Raw genomic sequence first — 19,680 nt, forward strand, 5'->3', positions numbered from 1 at the left:
AATAGCCAAACTGTGGAAAGAGCCGAGATGCCCTTCAACAGATGAATGGATAAAGAAGATGTGCTCCATATATACAATGCAATATTACTCAGCCATCAGAAAAGATGAATACCCAACTTTTACATCAACATGGATGGGACTGGAGGAGATTATGCTAAGCGAAATAAGTCAAGCAGAGAAAGTCAATTATCATATGGTTTCACTTATTTGTGGAATATAAGGAATAGCTTGGAAGACATCAGGAGAAGGAAGGGAAAAATGAAGGGTGGGGGAAATCGGAGGGAGAGATGAACCATGAAAGACTATGGACTCTGAGAAACAAACAGGGTTTTAGAGGGGAGGGGTGAGGGGGGATTGGTTAGCCTGGTGATGGGTATTAAGGAGTGCATGTACTGCATGGAGCACTGGGTGTTATACGAAAACAATGGATCGTGGATCACTACATCAAAAACTAATGATGTATTGTATGGTGACTAACATAATATAATAAAATTAAAAACTACAAAAAAAAAATCATCAGTATTGAGAATATAAAAAAAAAAACCATGAGATATAAACTGCTAAAAAAGTAATAATAAATAAATACTAATTATTTTCTCAGGAAAGTTGGGTCGATTTCCACCCATGATGCATCATCACCAGCCACCCTCAGATGGCCAGACCCCTGGGGCTCGTTTCCAGAGGTCTCACCTTGCAGAGGCATTTGCAAAGGCCAAAGGATCAGGTGGAGGCACTGGAGGAGGAGGTCGTGGAAGAGGCCTGATGGGACAGATTATTCCAATCTATGGTTTTGGGATTTTTTTATATATACTGTATATTCTATTTAAGGTAAGTGGAATCATCTTGATCATATCAATAAAATCTAGTGTCCTAATAAAAATCATTGTTGGCATTAAAACTCTTTACAGTTCATAACCTTTATTCAAATCATCTTTAAATCTTGCCTCCTCTTTATGAGATACTTAGGATAACTGTTATCTTGGTTTTACAGGAGAGAAGATCTTAGCTCAGAGCTTAAAGGGTTTGACCTAGAATTCACAACTAGAAATGCAGAATCAGGACTTGAGCCTCAGTCTTCTAGTTGCTAATGCAGTGAGCAATAAAGGTCAAAGAAAGCCCCCTCCCACCCCAGTTGTTTTGTTTTTTTTTGACTGGATGTCTTTGCAAGCTGAAAAGGCCTAAAGATATTTTAAGGAGAACTTTATTATTAGGATTGGCACAGTGATTTCCAAGTAGCCACTGTGAGGCCCAATAATGACCATACCAACACCACTTTGCCCTCCTTTCCCACTCCAGGAGTATGAGGTGCTGGTTTAACATCCACTGCAGTAATTCTGAAACAAAACTGCCAATCCTGGAAGTAAGCCTGATGTCTCCCTGCTCTGGGGAGATGTGGTTTGGGTCCTTTAAAAGCAGACTCCCAATTAAGTTCCACCTCTAGGCAGGCTTCATCAAGCTATGGGCCTAGACACCGTGAAGTGGAGCAGAAGTCACGTTCTGCAGCCTTTTTGGAAGTCTTAGTATTCACTGTGCCCTTCTAACCAGAGTAAGAAGCAAGTCCTTCTTGCCCAGAAACTCTGCAGGGGTGCTGAGTTGCCTCTGTAAGAACACCTCTGGGGGCTGCACATCCCCTTTGAGATAAGTGTGGGTAAGGCAGATGACCTGGCCTTGTGCCTTGATGGTTTTTTCACTTCTTGGGAACCTTCTTTTTTTTTAAGATTTTATTTATTTGAAAGAGAGAGGGAGAGAGAAAGCAGGAGGAGAGGGAGAAGGAGACTCCCCGCTGAGCAGGGAGCCTGACGCTGGGCTCGATCCCAGGACCGTGAGATCATGACCTGAGCTGAAGGCAGATGCTTAACTGAGCGAGCCACACAGGCGCCTCTCTTGGGAACCTTCTATTGGTTCTTTCTCTCCATTTTTTTTTTTTTTGAAATGTTTCTCTGATACTAATATTTGATTTGATTTCTGACTTAATTTTTATCTCCCAACCTTTTTTCTTTTTTCATTTAATATGAGGGTTTCCATGACTTTGAGGTTCTGAGCTGCTGTTGATGTGCTGTACCTCCTTCAATTCTCAGCTTTCAAAGGGGAAAACTACTGCAGAGGATCGGAAATGCTCTACTGCCGCAGCTGGAAACACCCACAGGAAAATTAGTAAGTGCCCCTTCTCAGTATATGCACAAGTTTTATTGAGTCAGACCGCCCTAATACAGTCAGAGGGACAGTCTGTGGGTAGGTCTTAAAAAGCATTTCTGAAAAATTGCCCCAAGTTAATCTGATGCCATTTTTACCTAAGCTCTGGGAATTCTCAAGTTTCTGAATTGATGTTGGGCTTTTAAGAGAAAGAGAGTTACAAAAAGTACAAAACTGTCCATTTACTTTTTTATATATTAGCAAGTTAATATTTCACATTTGGAGTGGGTTATTTCTCATTTCCAGACCTCAGAATATTTGTAGCAGATACCTTTATTTCATAGAGAGGAAAACTAAGGAAGAGAGATCAAGTCCTTGCCAAAATCAGTTATTAGATCTAGGGACAGGGTTTAACACTTCTGACTCATGAAACATGGTCATCAAATATTTATTGACCCGAGTAGAATATTCTGTGCTCTCTGGGGAAATGAGATGTATATGGCATGGCTCTTCCCCCTAATAATTCATACTCTGGGGTGAAAAATAACTTGTGCCAAGTTTACTGTCTAGAAGGGGACTTGGGGAAAGCCTTATGGGAAACGACATGGAGCTGGGTCCTGTCCGATGGAAGGGATGGCTTGAGGAAGACACAGCCTGACATAGGACGGCTGTGGGAAAGAAGGCCTTGAGGAGTAGGTAGGTTAAGCCATGTTGTTGAAGGCCTTGGAGGCCAAACTGCCTTATCCTGTGGATAATGAAGCCTCATCAGAAGTTTTTAAAAGAGAGACAGCAGCAAAATGGAGTGAGGCTGAGCTGCCGCAGCATCTGCCCTTGGCCATAACTGCTTTTTGGGTTTACTCCAGATTCTCTGTGGAAGTTGATACCCCACTCACAGTCTGCATCCTTTTTAGAAATCTTAGATATTCAAGAAATCCTTTAATAAAGCTCTTGTGTTCTTAATTGAGATAACATCTAACCAACAGTGATGGTAAATGCATCGGTAAAATAATTTAAAAAATGTTTGGACTCTGTCGAAGAATAACAGATTCTGTATCCAGTCACATAATGCATTGAAAACAGAAGTAAATAAAATGAATTCCTAGGGTCAGCTGTTTTATAAATGTAGCAGTTATATCTGCTTCTTATCCTTCAGTTTTGAATCATGCAGAAAATAAAAATAAGCATTTATGTGGCACAGTCCTCTAGACACTTTGCAGATGTTAACTGCATGCATAAGAATTTGTTCCAGAAGTATTAAAAGGCCTTTGAAATACTGTATCTTACAGTGGCCTTCTAAATATATCTGGGTAGAAGGGTACTCATGTATGAAACAGAAAAACTGGATTATCTGCGTAATGAAGAGCATTTTGTTTTCCTGCTGCCTTAAAGTTGATTTCTTGTACTAATTGATCTATTTTTTCTGCTCTACTTTTTAGGGTCTTAGTGTTAATGTCAGTAGATCGATGTGATCTCTGTTGACCTTTGTTGAGAATACTGGGGGCCAGGGTTGCACCACTTCACCCCAAATGATGAGGGTAGGAAACCTTGGGCAGGGAGGCTTCAGCCCTCATTCAAGACTTCCCCTATTGAAGAAGCATAGCATTGAAATCATGATCTTCCAGATATGTTTTCAAACTTCGGGTGCAGGTGAACTATTGCTCATTTCAGGGTCTTAACTCCTTTTCTAAAGTACCTTGCAGGCTTAGTACTTTGACCCTCAAGCATCACTGGGACTAGAAAGGATAGGTTTATCTTCTTCATTTCTTCTTGGGTGACTGTGTTGAGGTTTGTTTTGTTTTTTTGCTCCTGGGTATTTTTCTTTAGCTGGTCCTGCTGTATTTCTGTGTGTAGGAGGAGTGATTTGTGCATTACTCCCTAAACATGTATCCTTTAGATCTCAGTGCCCACACCTTGGTACCCCTCGTGTCCTGATTGGACCAGCTGGAGAGATGAGGAGTCTCTTCTCTGAATCTCTGAACCAGCTGGGATGATTGTAGGGTGTCACAGCCAGCCAGTTTTGGACAAGAGCTTTTGGAGTTGTGTATGATGGTTCTTAGATTGATGCTTGTTTTTCAGCCAATTTTGAGCTTGTTCAACTGCAAGAAAAAACTGAAGGAGACAGAGGAAGCTATGGAAAAATTAATCAACAGAGTGGGACCTAATGGTGAGAGGTAGGTTTTCACACACCAGGACTCAGACTATTGCCCATTTAGAGAATCCATTCAGAATTTTGCTTTTCCTTGATTTCTGGACCACTTACTTTCATTTTATGTAATTATCAACTTATTTGTCATTTACATATTATTTCTCACTAAGCATCCATTTTCATACCATATGCTTTCAAGAGTCTCAGCTTTCAAGAGTTTTTGTTCAGTGTTGTGCACATTATTGTGAGGAGAGGTTCATGAGCAGTTCTTTGGGGTGAAATAACCAGGTTCTAATGAAGATGATTTCATAGCTGTCTAATAATATGGTTTTACTTAAAATTATGCCTTTTTAAATCTGCTTGAGACAAAAAGAAGAGGGCAAGTATAATCAGATCAGGCATTTGTATTTTGTGTTGACTATGCCAGAACAAGATTAGACATGTAAAATGGGTGTCAGGAGTCACACTGGCCTTTTAGGATGCCCCACAGGGGAGACAGCCCTCCTGCTACAGGGCTCGCTGAGGATCTGAAAAGGTAGCTTCAGAAGGTTGATGAAAGTGGGCAAAAAGAAAGAAAATATGGATGTGGGGAGGCCAGGGAGGAAAAGCCAGAATGTGAGATTGAGAACAAAGAGGGATTCAGTCTCCGCTAGGCCTTCTGACAAGGATGGAGGAAGAGCTGGGAGGTGAGTGGCAAAATCCCAAGTTCTAAAAGGTCCCTCCTATGGCCCTGGGCTCACTGTGGAGTCTTTGCCCCAGGAAACTGCTGCTCCGCCATGGTCTCTTCTGTTTGCCCTCTTGGTGGTGCTAGTGCCTGGTATCCTTTCCTTGGCTCCTTGGCTCCAGCCTTGTGCGTCTTTGGCTAGATAAGGCAAGAGTGAACATCCTCAGATTGCAGCTCCTTGGCTTGGCTTTTTCTACAATGTCTACAATGCTGCTGAAATGACATTTATGAGGCTGAACCTTGCCTATCTGCGCCCAGGAGCCTTGACCTTCTTTTGGTCCAGAAAGCAGAGTGACTATCCAGACTGTTGGCCAGAGTGGTAGAGGAATGTGTACATATTTATACATGAATATATCTCTGTAAGTGTGTAATACAATTTGATACTTGTTGAGCACTTACTAAGAACCAAGCTCTGAGTGAAGTGCTTTATATACATTATCTAATGTAGGTGTTTTTGTAGGAGTGTGACTAAACCAATTTGTACTATACTTTTCTGATCTTTTCTGCCCTTACCCTCTACTACTCACAGTCTGGGTGGGAAACTACCAGCCTTTTATGGACCCTTGTCCCTCAAAAAGTATCTGTACCCTGGTTCTGGTCCATTTGAAGACCCATGCCACACCTAAGTGTCATGAAAACCATAGATGAAAACCTGTGGGCAGGGCCTCCTACCTGGGAGACTAAACCACTGGGCCTTGGAGTAAGAAGCCAGAGAAAGATATTTTCTCACTATTACTGCTGTTCACACTCCCTTAGCTCAAATCCCATAGCTCTACCTTCCCACCTGTATATACCATCTGTGCATTGCCCAAGCCAGCGATGTGGTACTGTGACCCTGACTACTTTCTGTGCTTTGTGCTAGGATTACTTCTCTGTAAGTCAGAGGAGTTGTCCCCACCCTGCAGCTGGAGTTGTGCCATCTCATTGTTTCTGGGGCCACAGGTCCTAGCTCAGAACGTTTACTCCTTTTAAGATGCTAAGGTGTGGACTCCTTGAGAACCTATTGATTCCAGCCTGCCACATGGCAATGACTGTGTAAGACATTCTCTGTGCAGTACTTCTCAAGAACTAGGGATCGGCTTTCCTTCCACTGCAGAGATCATAGCTTGTGGCTCCCTTTCCCAAATCTTTCCTCTTCCGGTCCTAAAAAGGTGACCTTCTCCCTGTCACTCCTAATCCAACACCTTTTATCCTTACAGGTAGGCCCTATGAGACTTCACCTCCAACACTGAAAGGCCCTGGTAGCCCCATGTTTTACATTGTTTTCCTTTTTATACTTCTATCCTTTAACCTTAGTCTCTGTGGCATTAGTTCTTCATGTCTGTGTTTCTGTGATTATTAGAAGAGCCCCAAATACCCTAGTATTTTTCCATCAGATCAAAATTGAACACATTTCCAGGCTCTGGGAGTCTGAGAGGATTTAAGACATAGAAGACATGTTCATTTACAGCCTTCGAAGTCCCTTTATAGAATGTTAATTCCATAATTTTAAGATTTTCTTAAAATTCCAGAAATAGTTTCTGAGACTTCATCTCTATGCTTATGTAAGAATCAAACTATGGGGAAGGTTTTTAATATTATCTAATAAAACTTTCAGACAGCTTTTACCTGTGAGCAATATGTCTATGTATGTGTTTAAGCCTTGTAGAAGGTTGGTATTGTGTCATGTTATGCCTGATATTAAGCACAGTATCCATCCCAAGGACATAAAGACTAAGAAAAGGATCTAGGAATCAGAATTGAGGTGTCCTTATTTCTGTCCTTAAGATCAGCAGCATTTCCTTTCTGGAGCAGCATGTCCGGTTGTAATACTTCACCTCCTGGAAGCATGACATGACCTGAGGGAGCAGTGAGGGTGCAGCCTGGGGCAGAAAACAGCCATAGCAGGCATGCTGAGGACGTGTGTGGCCCTGTAGACTTAGGGCATGCATTGCTGGGATATAAACTTAGAGAGGACAGACTTAGTCTGTTTCGTTCACTATGTTCACATAGTAGATACTAAGGAAATTCTTATTGTTGAAAAAGGATAGGTATTCACTTTTGAAATAAGCATTTGTATATGTATTATGGTAGAAGAGGTAATCATGGCATTCTTTGCTAAGGTCTTCTCTTCATTTCCCGTCCTCTATATTCAGGGTCCTACTGAACATGTCTCATAGATGACCTGCCCTTCTTCAGTTAATAAATGTCTTTTGAATGAATGAATGTGCAAAATGAAAATCATCATCTATCCCCAACTGACTCTACTCCACCTTTAATATTCTCCATCTCCTCAAATGGCTCCACCATCTACTTAAAAGCCCAAAGCAGAAATCCAATATTATCCTTGATTTACCTTTTCCTTCACTTCCTATGTCTCTTCGATCATCCTGTCTTGTCATTTCTTCCTAGTTAATAAGTCTGTCATCCTGCAAAAGACTCTAAGCTCTGCTAGGGCAGGGATTATTTGTATTATTCCCAGAGCCTAGCATAGGCCAACAGTAGGCTCTAAAGTGTTAGTTGAAATGGAAGAATGAGTGAATGAATTTTTTTTTTTTTGAAATATAGTTGACATACAGTGTTCTATTAGTTTCAGTATACGTTACGTAGTGCTCACCACAATAAGTGTAGTTACCATCTGTGACCATACATTATTAATATTATTGACTATATTCTCTATGTGGTACTTTTCGTCTATGTGGCTTATTTATTTTATAGCTGAAAGTTTGTATCTTTTAATAATTTCCTTTACCTATTTCACCTATTTCCCTCCACCCCCCACCAGCAACCACCAGTTTGTTCTCTGTATTTGAGTCTGTTTGTGTGTGTGTGTGTGGTTTTTTTTTTTTTTTTTGGTTTCCACATGTAAGGGGTAAGGTTTTTTGGTTTTTGTTTTTCTCTGACTTTTTTCACTTAGCATAACACCCTCTAGGTCCATCCATGTTGTGAATGGCAAGATCTCATTCTTTTTTATGGCTTAGTAATAGCATTCCATTGTGTGTATATATATATATACACATATATATACATATATATATATACACACACATATATATACATATACACATATATACACATATATACACACACACACACACATATATACACCACATCTTCTTTATCCATTCATCCCATTGATGGACACTTGGTTGCTTCCATGTCTTGGCTATTGTAAATACTGCAATAAACACAGGGGTGCATACTTTCTGAATTAGTGTTGCTGTTTTCTTTGGGTAAGTGCCCATAGTGAAATTACTGGATCATATAGTATTTTTTAATTTTTTGAGGAACGTCCATACTGTTTTCCACAGTGGCTGCAACAATTTACATTTCCACCAACAGTGTACAAGGGTTCCTTTTTCTCTGTATCTTTGCCAACACTTGTTATTATCTTTTTGATTCTAGCCATTCTGACAAGTGTGAGGTGATATCTTATGGTTTTGGTTTGTATTTCCCCGATGATTAATGATGTTGAGCATCTTTTCATGCACCTGTTGGCCATCTGTATGTCAATATCTGTTCAGGTCCTCTGCCTATTTTTAATTGGATTATTGGCTGGGAAGGCAGTTTGGTGTTGAGTTGTAAAAGTTCTTTATATATTTTGGATATTAACCCCTTATCAGAACTATCATTTGTAAATATCTTCTCCCATTCAGTAGGTTGCCTTTTCATTTTGTTGATGATTTCCTTCACTGTGCAAAAAGTCTTTATTTCAGTGTAGTCCTAATAGTTTATTTTTACTTTTGTTTTCCTTGCCTGAGGAGACATATCTAGAAGAATGTCACTTAGGCTGATATAAAAGTGATTACTTCCTATGTTTTCTTGTAGGAGTTTATGGTTTCAGGTCTCACATTTAGGCCTTTAATCCATCTTGAGTTTATTTTTGTGTATGATGTAAGAAAATGGTCCAGTTGTATTCTTTTCATGTAGCTGTCCAGTTTTCCCAATACCATTTATTGAGAAGACTATCTTTTCTCCATTGTATATTCTTGCCTCCTTTGTTGTAGAGTAATTGACCACGTAGGTGTGGGTTTATTTCTGAGCTCTCTATCCTGTTCCATTGATCTATGTCTGTTTTTATGCCAGTACCTTATTGTACCAAAGTGGATAACTACAACTTGGTAGTTTATCTTGAAATCTGGGATTGTGCTACCTACAGCTATGTTCTTCCTTCTCAAGATTGCTTTGGCTCTTTGGGGTGTTCTGTGGTTCCATACAGATTTTAGTATTTGTTGTAGTTCTGTGAAAAATGCTATTGGTGTCTTGATGGACATTGCATTGAATCTATAGATAGCTTTGGGTAGTATGGACATCTTAATATTCTTCCAGTCCATGAACATGGTATATCTTTCCACTTGTTTGTGTTGTCTTCAATTTCTTTCATTGGTGTCTTACAGTTTTCAGAGTATAGGTCTTTTACCTTGTTCTGTGAAAGGGAGGCATATGCAAAATGATCTCCAAAGGCCTGAGGAACCATAAGATGGAAGAAAAAGGCTGAAGAATCCAGTTTTCCAACAAGTGGTTTATTTTTTTATTTTTTATTTTTTTTCAACAAGTGGTTTATTAAAGGGACTTATGAGCAGAAGTGTGTTGTGGGTGGCTGCAAGACAAGTAGATCTGCACAACCCCACCAACCATAAGTCCTGCTTTTATAGCCTTAGAGTATAGCCTTATATAGCCTATACTCTCCCAGTATATATGCTGGGAGACCTGGGAGGAAATGTTTCAGAATCACAGTCCTCTCTCCAGAGAATATCAAGGACCTTATACGTCAAGGGAGTACCTAAGGGTGTCGTCAAACAAAGAGTATGTGTGGTGGGGGAGTGCTATACTGAAGAAGGCTTCAGGTCACAGAGTGGTCATCATGGTGGATTTGTGCAAGATGGTATTCATCTTGTTCACACACACTTCCTTGGTTACATTTATTCCTAGGTATTCTTTTTGGTGCAGTTGTCAATGGGATTGTTTTAATTTTTCTTTCTGCTACTTCATTATTAGTATGTAGAAATGCAGGTTTCTATAAAATAGATTTCTGTATATTTGGTATCCTGCAGCTTTACTGAATTAATTTATCAGGTGTAGTAACTTTTTGGTAGAGTCTCTAGGGTTTTCCATATATAGTATCCTGTCATCTGCAAATAGTGACAGTTTTGTTCCTTACCAGTCTGGATGCCTTTTATTTATTTTTTGTCTGACTGCTGAGGCTAAGACTTCCAGTACTGTGTTGAACAAAGGGGCAAGAGTAAACATCCTTGTCTTGTTCCTGATTTTAGAGGAAAAGCTTCCAGTTTTTCACTATTGAGTATGATGTTCGCTGTGGGTTCATCGTATAGCCTTTATTATATTGAGGTATGTTCCCTCTAACCTCACTGTTGAGACTTTATAATGAATAGATGTTGAATTTTGTCAAATGTTTTTTCCTGCATCTATTGAGATGATGATATGAATTTTATTCTTTGTTTTGTTAATGTGATTTGTCATGTTTTTGTGGATATTGAGCCATCCTTGCATCCTGGAATAAATCCCACTTGATCATAGTAAATGATCCTTTTAGCATATGGTTGGATTCGATTTGTTAATATTTTGTTGAGGATTTTTGCATCTTTGCTCATCAGGGATACTGCCCTGAGACCTTTACTTTTGACATAGGTCAGGACTATCTCATGTGGTAGCTCATGTGATTTTCTTTTCTCTAATTTTGCCTTTCTTCAATTCACTGTCTCTTCCAAACAAATGGATTGTTTTTTGTTTTGTTTTTTTGTTTTAACGCTTTAACAGGTCCCCGTTGCTTTTGGTAAAGTATAGAATCTTTAACTTGGCTCACATGGTCTTGGGTGACATGGCCCTACATACCTTTGTTGCTTTATCTTTCTCCATCATTCTCTCTCTCTGCTCCAGCCACACTGACTACTTGCTTTTCCTCTAAAATACCCATCTGCTTTTGCTTCTAGGACTTTGCAGATACTTTTTTCCTTTATTGACTGTCTCCCCGACCCCCATCCCACACGCCCTTATTTTAATTCTTTCTTATAGGTCTCAACTTAGACATCATTTTCTCTTAGCATCCGACCCTGAACCTCAAACTCGGTTAGGTGTTCTCTGATGGGCTCCCATGCCACCTCGGTTGGCTGAATATTGTAAGCATCCTATTACTTTCTGATCTTCTGTTAACTTTTCTGTGCTCCCTAATGCCTTGTACTCTTCTTGAAGATAGGAAATTCTCATTGTTCAAACTTGTATTCCTGATGCTGGTGCACTGACAATGTCCGTACATATTGAAAGAATGAATGAGGTAGATCTAAAGAAAGTACTTCAAATAAAGCAGGCTGTTTCAGCAATAATAAGAATATCTTCTCTGGCACCTAGTTTGATTTACTCTTTGCAGCCCTATGTGGTTGTCAGTGGCAACTATTATTTTCTCTCTAAGGAACTGTATCTCCGAGCAAGTGTACTCCAGGGATGGCATTAGTTTTCTGTGGCCGCTGTAACGAATGACCACAAACAAAATGCCTTAAAACAACAGTTATTATCTTCACAGATCTGTTAGATGTCCTGCACTGGGCTAAAATCAAGGTGGCAAGATTGCATTCCCTTCTGGAGGCTCTGGGGGAAAATCCATTTCCTTGCCTTTTTCAGGTTTTAGAAGCTACCCGCATTCCTTGGCTCAGTGGACCCTCTCCTCCATCTTCAAGGCCAGCAACAGTGGGTTGCGACCTTCTTACATCCTATTACTCTGACCTCTTCTTCCTCTCTCTTCCATCTTTAAGGACCCTTAAAATTACATGCACCCTCACAGATAATCCAGGATAATGTCTGTTTTAGGGCCAGCTGATCTGCAAGCTTAAATCTATCTACAACTGTAAGTCCCCTTATATATAAAGTAATATCATTATAGGTTCCAAGGATTAGGATGTGAACTTCTTTGGGGAGTGGGAAAGGGAACATGATTCTGTCTACCACAGAAGCTCTATGGAAAAGGAGGAATTTGAATAAGCCTTACATGATGAAAGGATCTCCTCTTGCACAATTTGGTGGTGGGGGGGGACATTTCAGAGGGAGAGGGTAGTAGCATAAGCAGCAAACAAGGTTAGAAAGTCAAGGCATGTTTTTGGAACAGTAGGTAGTCCTCAGTAACTGGAGTAGAGCATATCAGGGCTGGGGTAAATGGGTAGGGAGGTAAGGGAAGAAAAAACTAGAAAAGTAAACTGGGCCCAGACTGGAAGGCTGTGAATGGTAGGCTGAGAAGTTTGAAATTCATTGTCTTTATAGTGGGATGTCTCTAAAGGCTTTTGAGGAGAAATGTCGTGATCTGCTGTACTTTAGAAAAGTAACTCTTCTAGTGACAGGTAGAATGGCTGCATGCTAGAAGGTTATAGAAAAAGTTCCAGGGAAGGGTAATAAATAGGTCAGTGAGAGTGGAAATGAGGGTCCAAATCAAGGGGACTTGACAGAAGGGAGAAGAAAAATCGCAGGCTGTTGGGTGCCTGGGTGGCTCAGTTGGTTAAGTGTTTCCCTCTGGCCTTCCCGTCCACTTGTGCTCTTTCTCATTCATTCAATCTCTCTCAAATCTTTTTTTTTTTTTTTTTAAGATTTTATTTATTTAGGGCACCTGGGTGGCTCAGTCGTTAAGCGTCTGCCTTCGGCTCAGGTCATGATCCCAGGGTCCTGGGATCGAGTCCCCACATCGGGCTCCCTGCTTGGCGGGAAGCCTGCTTCTCCCTCTCCCACTCCCCCTGCTTGTGTTCCTGCTCTCACTATTTCTCTCTCTGTCAAATAAATAAATAAAATCTTTAAAAAAAAAAAAGATTTTATTTATTTATTTGACAGAGACAGCAATAGAGGGAACACAAGCAGGGTGAGTGGGAGAGGGAGAAGCAGGCTTCCTGCTGAGCAGGGAGCCCGATGCAGGGCTCGATCCCAGGACCCTGGGATCATGACCTGAGCCGAAGGCAGATGCTTAACGACTGAGCCACCCAGGCGCCGCTCTCTCAAATAAATCTTAAAAAAAATAAAATAAAATAAAAAATTGCAGGCTGGGGCACCTGGCTGGCTCAGTCAGAAGAGCATGTGACTCTTGATCTCGGGGTTGTGAGTTTGAGCTCCATGTTGGGTGTAGAGATTACTTAAATAAATAAATAAAAAGTTTTTAAAAATCACAGGCTGTTTTCAGGATTCCTTGGTAGCAAACAGCCAACTCTGGGGAGCAAAAATTTGGAGATGGTGACAGAATTTATTGGAAAAGTATGGGATAGCTCATAATATCAAAGGAATAGCTGAAGATCCAGGTTTCAGAAAGAGGGGGAAACAACAGCTCTGGAGAGTTAGAGGACAGAAACAAATGGACGGGTTCTTCAAGGACTGCTGTCAGAATGAATTAACATGAGAAGTTTTCAGATCTGGCTTCACTGCATTCAAGACCCAGTTTTAGGAGAAAGTACAGTTGTTCCAACTTGGGTCCTGTGTATATCACTGAATCAGTCACTGCAGCCCAGGGATGGAGTGTGATGATTGGCTGTGGGCCACGTGGCCACCCTTGAAGGAGAGGTAAGGGAAAGGATAGCTTCACTCTAACCTTTACACTATGAGCAAAAGAGGGGTTGGTTCCCCAAAAGAAAAACTAGGTAATAGCAATGAAAGAGAAGAAAGAGATAGAGATGAGTTGGAGATTTGTGGCCTAAATGACAAGGAAGATTATAATACCAATCAAGATAAAAACACAGAAGAGGAGAAAGAAGATAAGGCTTTGGTATAAGGATCATGAGTTCAGCTTTAAATATGGTTGAGGTGCCATCAGAACATCTATATGATATACAACAACAATAGAAGATTTGGATATTGAGGTCAGAACAAAGGAAACAAGTTTAGAAGTCATTTGGCTGGAGGTAAGTAAGGGTCATGGGGAAAGAGGAGATCAAATTCTTTTTTTTTTTTCCCTGAGTTTTTTATTGTTATGTTAATCACCATACATTACATCATTAGTTTTAGATGTAGTGTTCCATGATTCATTGTTTGTGCATAACACCCAGGGCTCCATGCAGAATGTGCCCTCTTTAATACCCATCACCAGGCTAACCCATCCTCCCACCCCCCTCCCCTCTAGAACCCTCAGTTTGTTTTTCAGAGTCCATCGTCTCTCATGGTTCATCTCCCCCTCTGATTTCCCCCCCTTCATTCTTCCCCTCCTGCTATCTTCTTCTTTTTTTTTTTTTCTTAACATATATTGCATTATTTGTTTCAGAGGTACAGATCTGAGATTCAACAGTCTTGCACAATTCACAGCACTTACCAGAGCACATATCCTCCCCAGTGTCTATCACCCAGCCACCCCATCCCTCCCACCCCACCCCCCACTCCAGCAACCCTCAGGTTGTTTCCTGAGATTAAGAATTCCTCATATCAGTGAGGTCATATGATACATGTCTTTCTCTTTTTGACTTATTTCGCTTAGCATAGTACCCTCCCGTTCCATCCACATCGTTGCAAATGGCAAGAGAGGAGATCAAATTCTTGAGGCACACATACTGTGTGGCAATAGCTTGCAATCTTTTGCTGGTCTGAATTCTCTTCTAATCATGAATGGTGTTGTAAGAAACTGTTTCATTCTCTTTACTTTTGGATTCAGAACTTGATGATTCCTCTGGGTTTATAATACTGAAAAGTCTGATCAGGTATCTTCCAATCTGACCTTCTATTTTTCTAGCATCTTGGAATCTGCCATACCCAACTTCTCCAAACCTGGCTGCTCATGCAGCTGTTCCTCATCCTGGGCCAACTAGGCCCTGTTTTGGAAGAGTGGATTTGAGGTTAACTGCATTAATAGCAAGGCCTCTAAGTGGAAATGCCCTAGATCACTGGAGTTATGAGACTGGTTTTCATGTGATAAATCGGGATTAGAGGTAGAGTATGGGTATCATCTATGTAGAGGCAGTGGTTTAATTTGTGATACTGGGTCTGCTTCCTGAGAGATAAGAGTGGACTGTAAGAATGGACAAGTGAGAGCCCGAGGATTTAGCCTTCAGGAAAACCATGTGTTTAGAAGGCGGATGGGGGAAAGTGAGCTAGGATCAGCAATCCAAGGAATGGTGAAACTGGGAGGAATACGGAAGTCTTAATAGCCAAGGGAAGAGAATATTTCAAGGAGAGGATGGCCCAGTACAGAGAAGTCAAGAAGAATGAAATGTAAAAAAAGATTCCTGGACTTGAGAGTAAAGTGGTGTTGATGATTTTCACAAGTTTTGGTATAATGATGGAGTAGAAGCCAGATTTCAGGGAGGTGGGAGAAAGCAGACGGTAAGGAAATGGGGACCAGTTAAACTAACATATAGTGAGTGCTTGCAGTGTTCGTGGCACTGTGCCTATACTGTCCTGAATTCATCAGTGCCCTCCAGGACTATCAAACCAAGTTGAGACAATGAGGAATCTATGAAAACCTTCATTACATAAATTCAGAAGCTGTAAGGCGGACCATGATTAATTGCCTAATGCATGATATGGACAATAGGAATATGCTTGTTTGGAGGTAAAAGAGGATGCTTTAATTTAGAATCCTCTGAGAAAGCTTCACTTGCCTGTTTATGCTTCTCCTAGCAGAGCTATCCCTTTTAAAATTAGGGGTTCTGGTTTTCCATGAGTTAGGAAACAGAGTCAAGACGGTTTCATTCAGTAAAAATCAAAATGCGCTGAGTACAGTCCAGAGAAGTAACACGTGCGCCCAGGGGCCAGAGCTTTGTGATAAGCACATAGGCTCTTTTTTTTTTCTTCCAAGTTTTTATTTAAATTCCCAGTTAGTTAACATACAGTGTAACATTAGTTTCAGGTGTAGGATTTGGTGATTTATCACTTACATACGACACCTAGTGCTCATCACAAGTGCCCTCCTTAATCCCCATCACCCATTTACCCCATCCCCCAACCCAACTCCCCTCCAGTAACTCTCAGTTTGCTCTACATAGTTAAGAGTCTGTTTCTCCGTTTGCCTCTTTTTTCCTGCTATGTTCATCTGTTTTGTTTCTTAAATTCCACATGAGTGAAATCATATGGTATTTGTCTTTCTCAGACTTATTTTGCTTAGCATAGTACTCTCTAGCTCCATCCATGTCATTATAAATGGCAGGATTTCATTGTTTTTTATGGCTGAGTAATAGTCCATTGTATATGTATAGCACATCTTTATCCATTCATCAGTCGATGGATATTTGGGCTCTTTCCATAGTTTGGCTATTGTTGATAATGCTGCCATAAACACTGGGGTGCATGTACCCCTTTGAATCAGTGTTTTTGTATCCTTTGGGTAAATACTCAGTAGTACAATTGCTGGGTCGTAGGGTAGCTCTATTTTTAACTTTTTGAGGAACCTCCATACTGTTTTTCAGAGTGGCTGCACCAATTTGTATTCCCAGCAACGGTGTAAGAGGGTTTCCCTTTTTCCACAGCCTCGCCAACACCTGTTGTTTCTTCTGTTGTTGATTTTTAGCTATTCTGACAGGTGTGGGGTGATATCTCATTGTAGTTTTGATTTGCATTTCCCTGGTAATGAGTGATGTTGGATCATCTTTTCATGTGCCTGTTGGCTGTCTGTACATGGTCTTGGACAGAAGACATGAATAGGCATTTTTTCTGTTTTTTGACTGGGTTATTTGTTTTTTGGGTGTTGAGTTTTATAAGTTCTTTCCATATTTTGGATTCTAGCAAATAGGCTTTTCTAGCTAAAAAGGTGCCCTAGCTGAGTCAGAAGCCCCCCACAAAGTGGGTTGTTGTAATAGTAAGAATTAGGAGTTCTATAGAGCAGATGAGCAGTTGTGACAAGTCAGGACTCCTGACTTGATAAGGAAGACTAGAGCTGTAAGAGGCCTGCTACATGTAAGATTTAACTGAGTGTGGGACAGACAGGCTTCTTCAGTTCATGGCTTTGAGGCCCTTTAGTGTGGAAGAAGTGGAGCTCATGGTGCTTCTGTTTTCTTCCCACTGAGGTCTGTGGAAATGTTGCACCTTCATTTTCCTCACTTGACCATCTTAACATTGGAGGGAGGAACACTTTTTTCCCCTGCTCGTCATTAAGGCTAAAGTTTGTTAGACTAAGCATAAAAAGGAACACAGGCTGGAGACTGGCTGATTAGAAAAAATTGATAGCACCTCTGTGAGGCTATATTAAAGGTCATTTTTCCTTCATGAATTTATATTGCCTTCGAATGTTTTGGATTTTTAAGAGGAGAATAAGTAGTCTCTGTTAAATCCTGCCACTAGGTAAAACTGGTTCCAAACTAGTTTTCAGTCTTCTGAGTAGGACTTTGCCTATGAGTGTGATGCAATGCTTCCATCTCAAAGAAAATTGTCCTACTATTAATCTTGAGCCTCATCTTATTTTTGTACACATTTGCCCAGTGTTATCCAGCTAAAGTGGGACTCAAACCCAGGTTTTCTAAAGTGGAACTTGAGCATTGTGCTTTAAGAATTGCATAGGATGCTATCAGAAGTCAGAAGACTTTAGTTGTAGTTCAAGTGATGGCATTAACTAGCAGTAGGAATAAATGTAGAATTTCCCCTCTGTGGGCCTCAGTTTCTCTGGTCTCGATGACTGATTTGTCAGAATGATCCAGCTGTGAAATTTTTGGATGTATCTTTATTTCTGCATAAGTAGATGCAGCCTAGTGAAACCAGGGTTGGGCTAGTAGGATATTTTTCCCTAGTTGAGTCTAATGACTCAGCACATTTTCTTTTGATGACCTTGCTTTGGAGAAAAGTGGCTTATAGTAAATGGGTAATAAGAGTAACAGTGAAATTTCTTAGAGATTAGAGAATGAGGGCAGTGAGGTATACTGAAAGAACACTGAACTGAAAGCTGAAACATCTGGGGTCTGGTCCCAGTATTGGCCTTAATTCATTGTGGGACCTTGGGCAATCACTTGATCTTTTCTAGGCCTTAGTTTCCCCATTTATAAAATCAATCAGAACATTGAACTAACATATCTAGTTATCAGCAATGCATTTCCAGGACCAATTTCTAGAATATTTACCTGCTGCTGTTGGACTTCCTATTCTAGGATCCAGACAGATCATAGTGATGTCTAGGTTCATTGCCCAGGAGTTCATTTACCATTAAATGCCTGGGTTGTCTGATATCTCTAAGCAGAGCACAGACTGTGACTTCTGACCAAGAAAAACGGTTGCTGCATCAGCTCCGAGAAATCACCAAGGTCATGAAAGAAGGAAAATTCACTGACAGGCCCACTCCAGAGAAAGAAGCTGAGGAGGCCCCTTACATGGAGGACTGGGAAGGTAAACAGTGTCTTGTCATTTCTTGGTTAGCTGTCAGCCCAGAAAAGAGATCTTAAAAATTTTTTTAAATATAATGTATATATAATAAAATACACCAGTTGTAAGTGTCTGGTTAGATAAGTTTTGGCAAATGTGTAGAGTGGTATAATTATACCACAGTCATGATCTAGGATGTTTCCGTTCTCTCAGAAAGTTCCCTTCCCCTTTGGAGGGAATCCCTTCAACTGCCCTGACACAATGTAACCACTTTCTGTCCCTATAGTTTTCTATATAAATGGACCATATTGCACATGCTCTTTTGTTTCTGGCTTCTTTAATTTAGCATAATGCTTTTGAGAGTCATGTGTTGAATGTATCAGTATTTTTTTTTTTTTAAATTGCTGAGTAGTATTCTGATACATGGATATACTGTTGTTTGTTTTTCTATTCACTAGTTTAGGAACATTTGGGTTGTCTCCAGCTTTGAGATCTTATGAATCAAGCTGCTATGAACTTACATACACATCTTTGTTTGAACATATATTTTTATTTCTTTTCGGTATATCCTAGGAATGAGATTTATTTCTGGGCTTTTATGTTAAGTGTATGTTCAACATTTTTAGAAACTGTCAACCTGTTTTCCAAAGTGGCTTTGCCATTTTGCCTTCTGCCAGTGATGTAGGAGTATTGTAGTTACTCCACATCCTTGGTAACACTTGATATTGTCAGCCTTTTTACTTTTAGCCATTCTAGTGAGTGTATAGTGGTATCTCAGTTGTGACTTTAATTTGCATGTCCCCAGTGACTAATAATGATGAACATTTCTTAATGTATTTGCCATCTGTGTATCTTTAGTAAAGTGTCTGTTAACATTGTTTGCCAATTTTTTAATTGGGTTGATTTTGTTTTTATTGAGTTATAAATAAGAGTTCTTTATATATTCTGGATATAGGTTTATTATCAGTTAGGTATTTTACAAATATTTTCTCCTAAACTGTGGCTTCCCCTTTTATTTTCTTAGTGGCATCGTTCAAAGAGCAGAAGTTTTTATTTTGATAAAGTTCAGTTTATCATTTTTCTTTTATGATCTTTACCTAACTCAAGGTTTGCCTGACTCTTATGTTTTCTTCTTCTAGAACTGTTATAGTTTTAGCTTACATTTAGGCATATAAGCCATTTTGAGCTAGTTTTTATATATGGTGTGAGGCATTAGGACTGAGGTTAATTTTTTTCCATGTTGATATCCAATTATTCCCACTTATTTTGGAACATTTAATTACTCTGGCATGTTGGTTGAAAATCAGTTGACCGTGTATGTATGGGTCTATTCTGGATCCTCTCTTTTTAAAAATTTTTTATTCAAGTATAATTAACATACAGTATTAGTTGCAGGTGTACAGTATAATGATTCAACAATTCTATACATTACTCAGTGCTCATCATG

At 40.0% G+C, this 19,680-nt stretch overlaps 1 protein-coding gene across 1 annotated transcript in view; it reads left to right on the forward strand.

The window, feature by feature from the left end:
* Positions 1 to 19,680, forward strand: part of RIC3 (RIC3 acetylcholine receptor chaperone) — a 54,938-nt gene that overhangs the window by 24,481 nt on the left and 10,777 nt on the right. Inside the window, 5 exon segments of the mRNA XM_021685740.2 lie at positions 602 to 828; positions 2,079 to 2,154; positions 4,210 to 4,238; positions 4,240 to 4,304; positions 18,112 to 18,257. Of these exon segments, the coding sequence (XP_021541415.1) occupies positions 602 to 828; positions 2,079 to 2,154; positions 4,210 to 4,238; positions 4,240 to 4,304; positions 18,112 to 18,257 (543 nt within the window).

This window comes from Neomonachus schauinslandi, chromosome 11 (genome assembly GCF_002201575.2).
Source record: "Neomonachus schauinslandi chromosome 11, ASM220157v2, whole genome shotgun sequence".
Taxonomy (NCBI): Eukaryota; Metazoa; Chordata; class Mammalia; order Carnivora; family Phocidae; genus Neomonachus; species Neomonachus schauinslandi.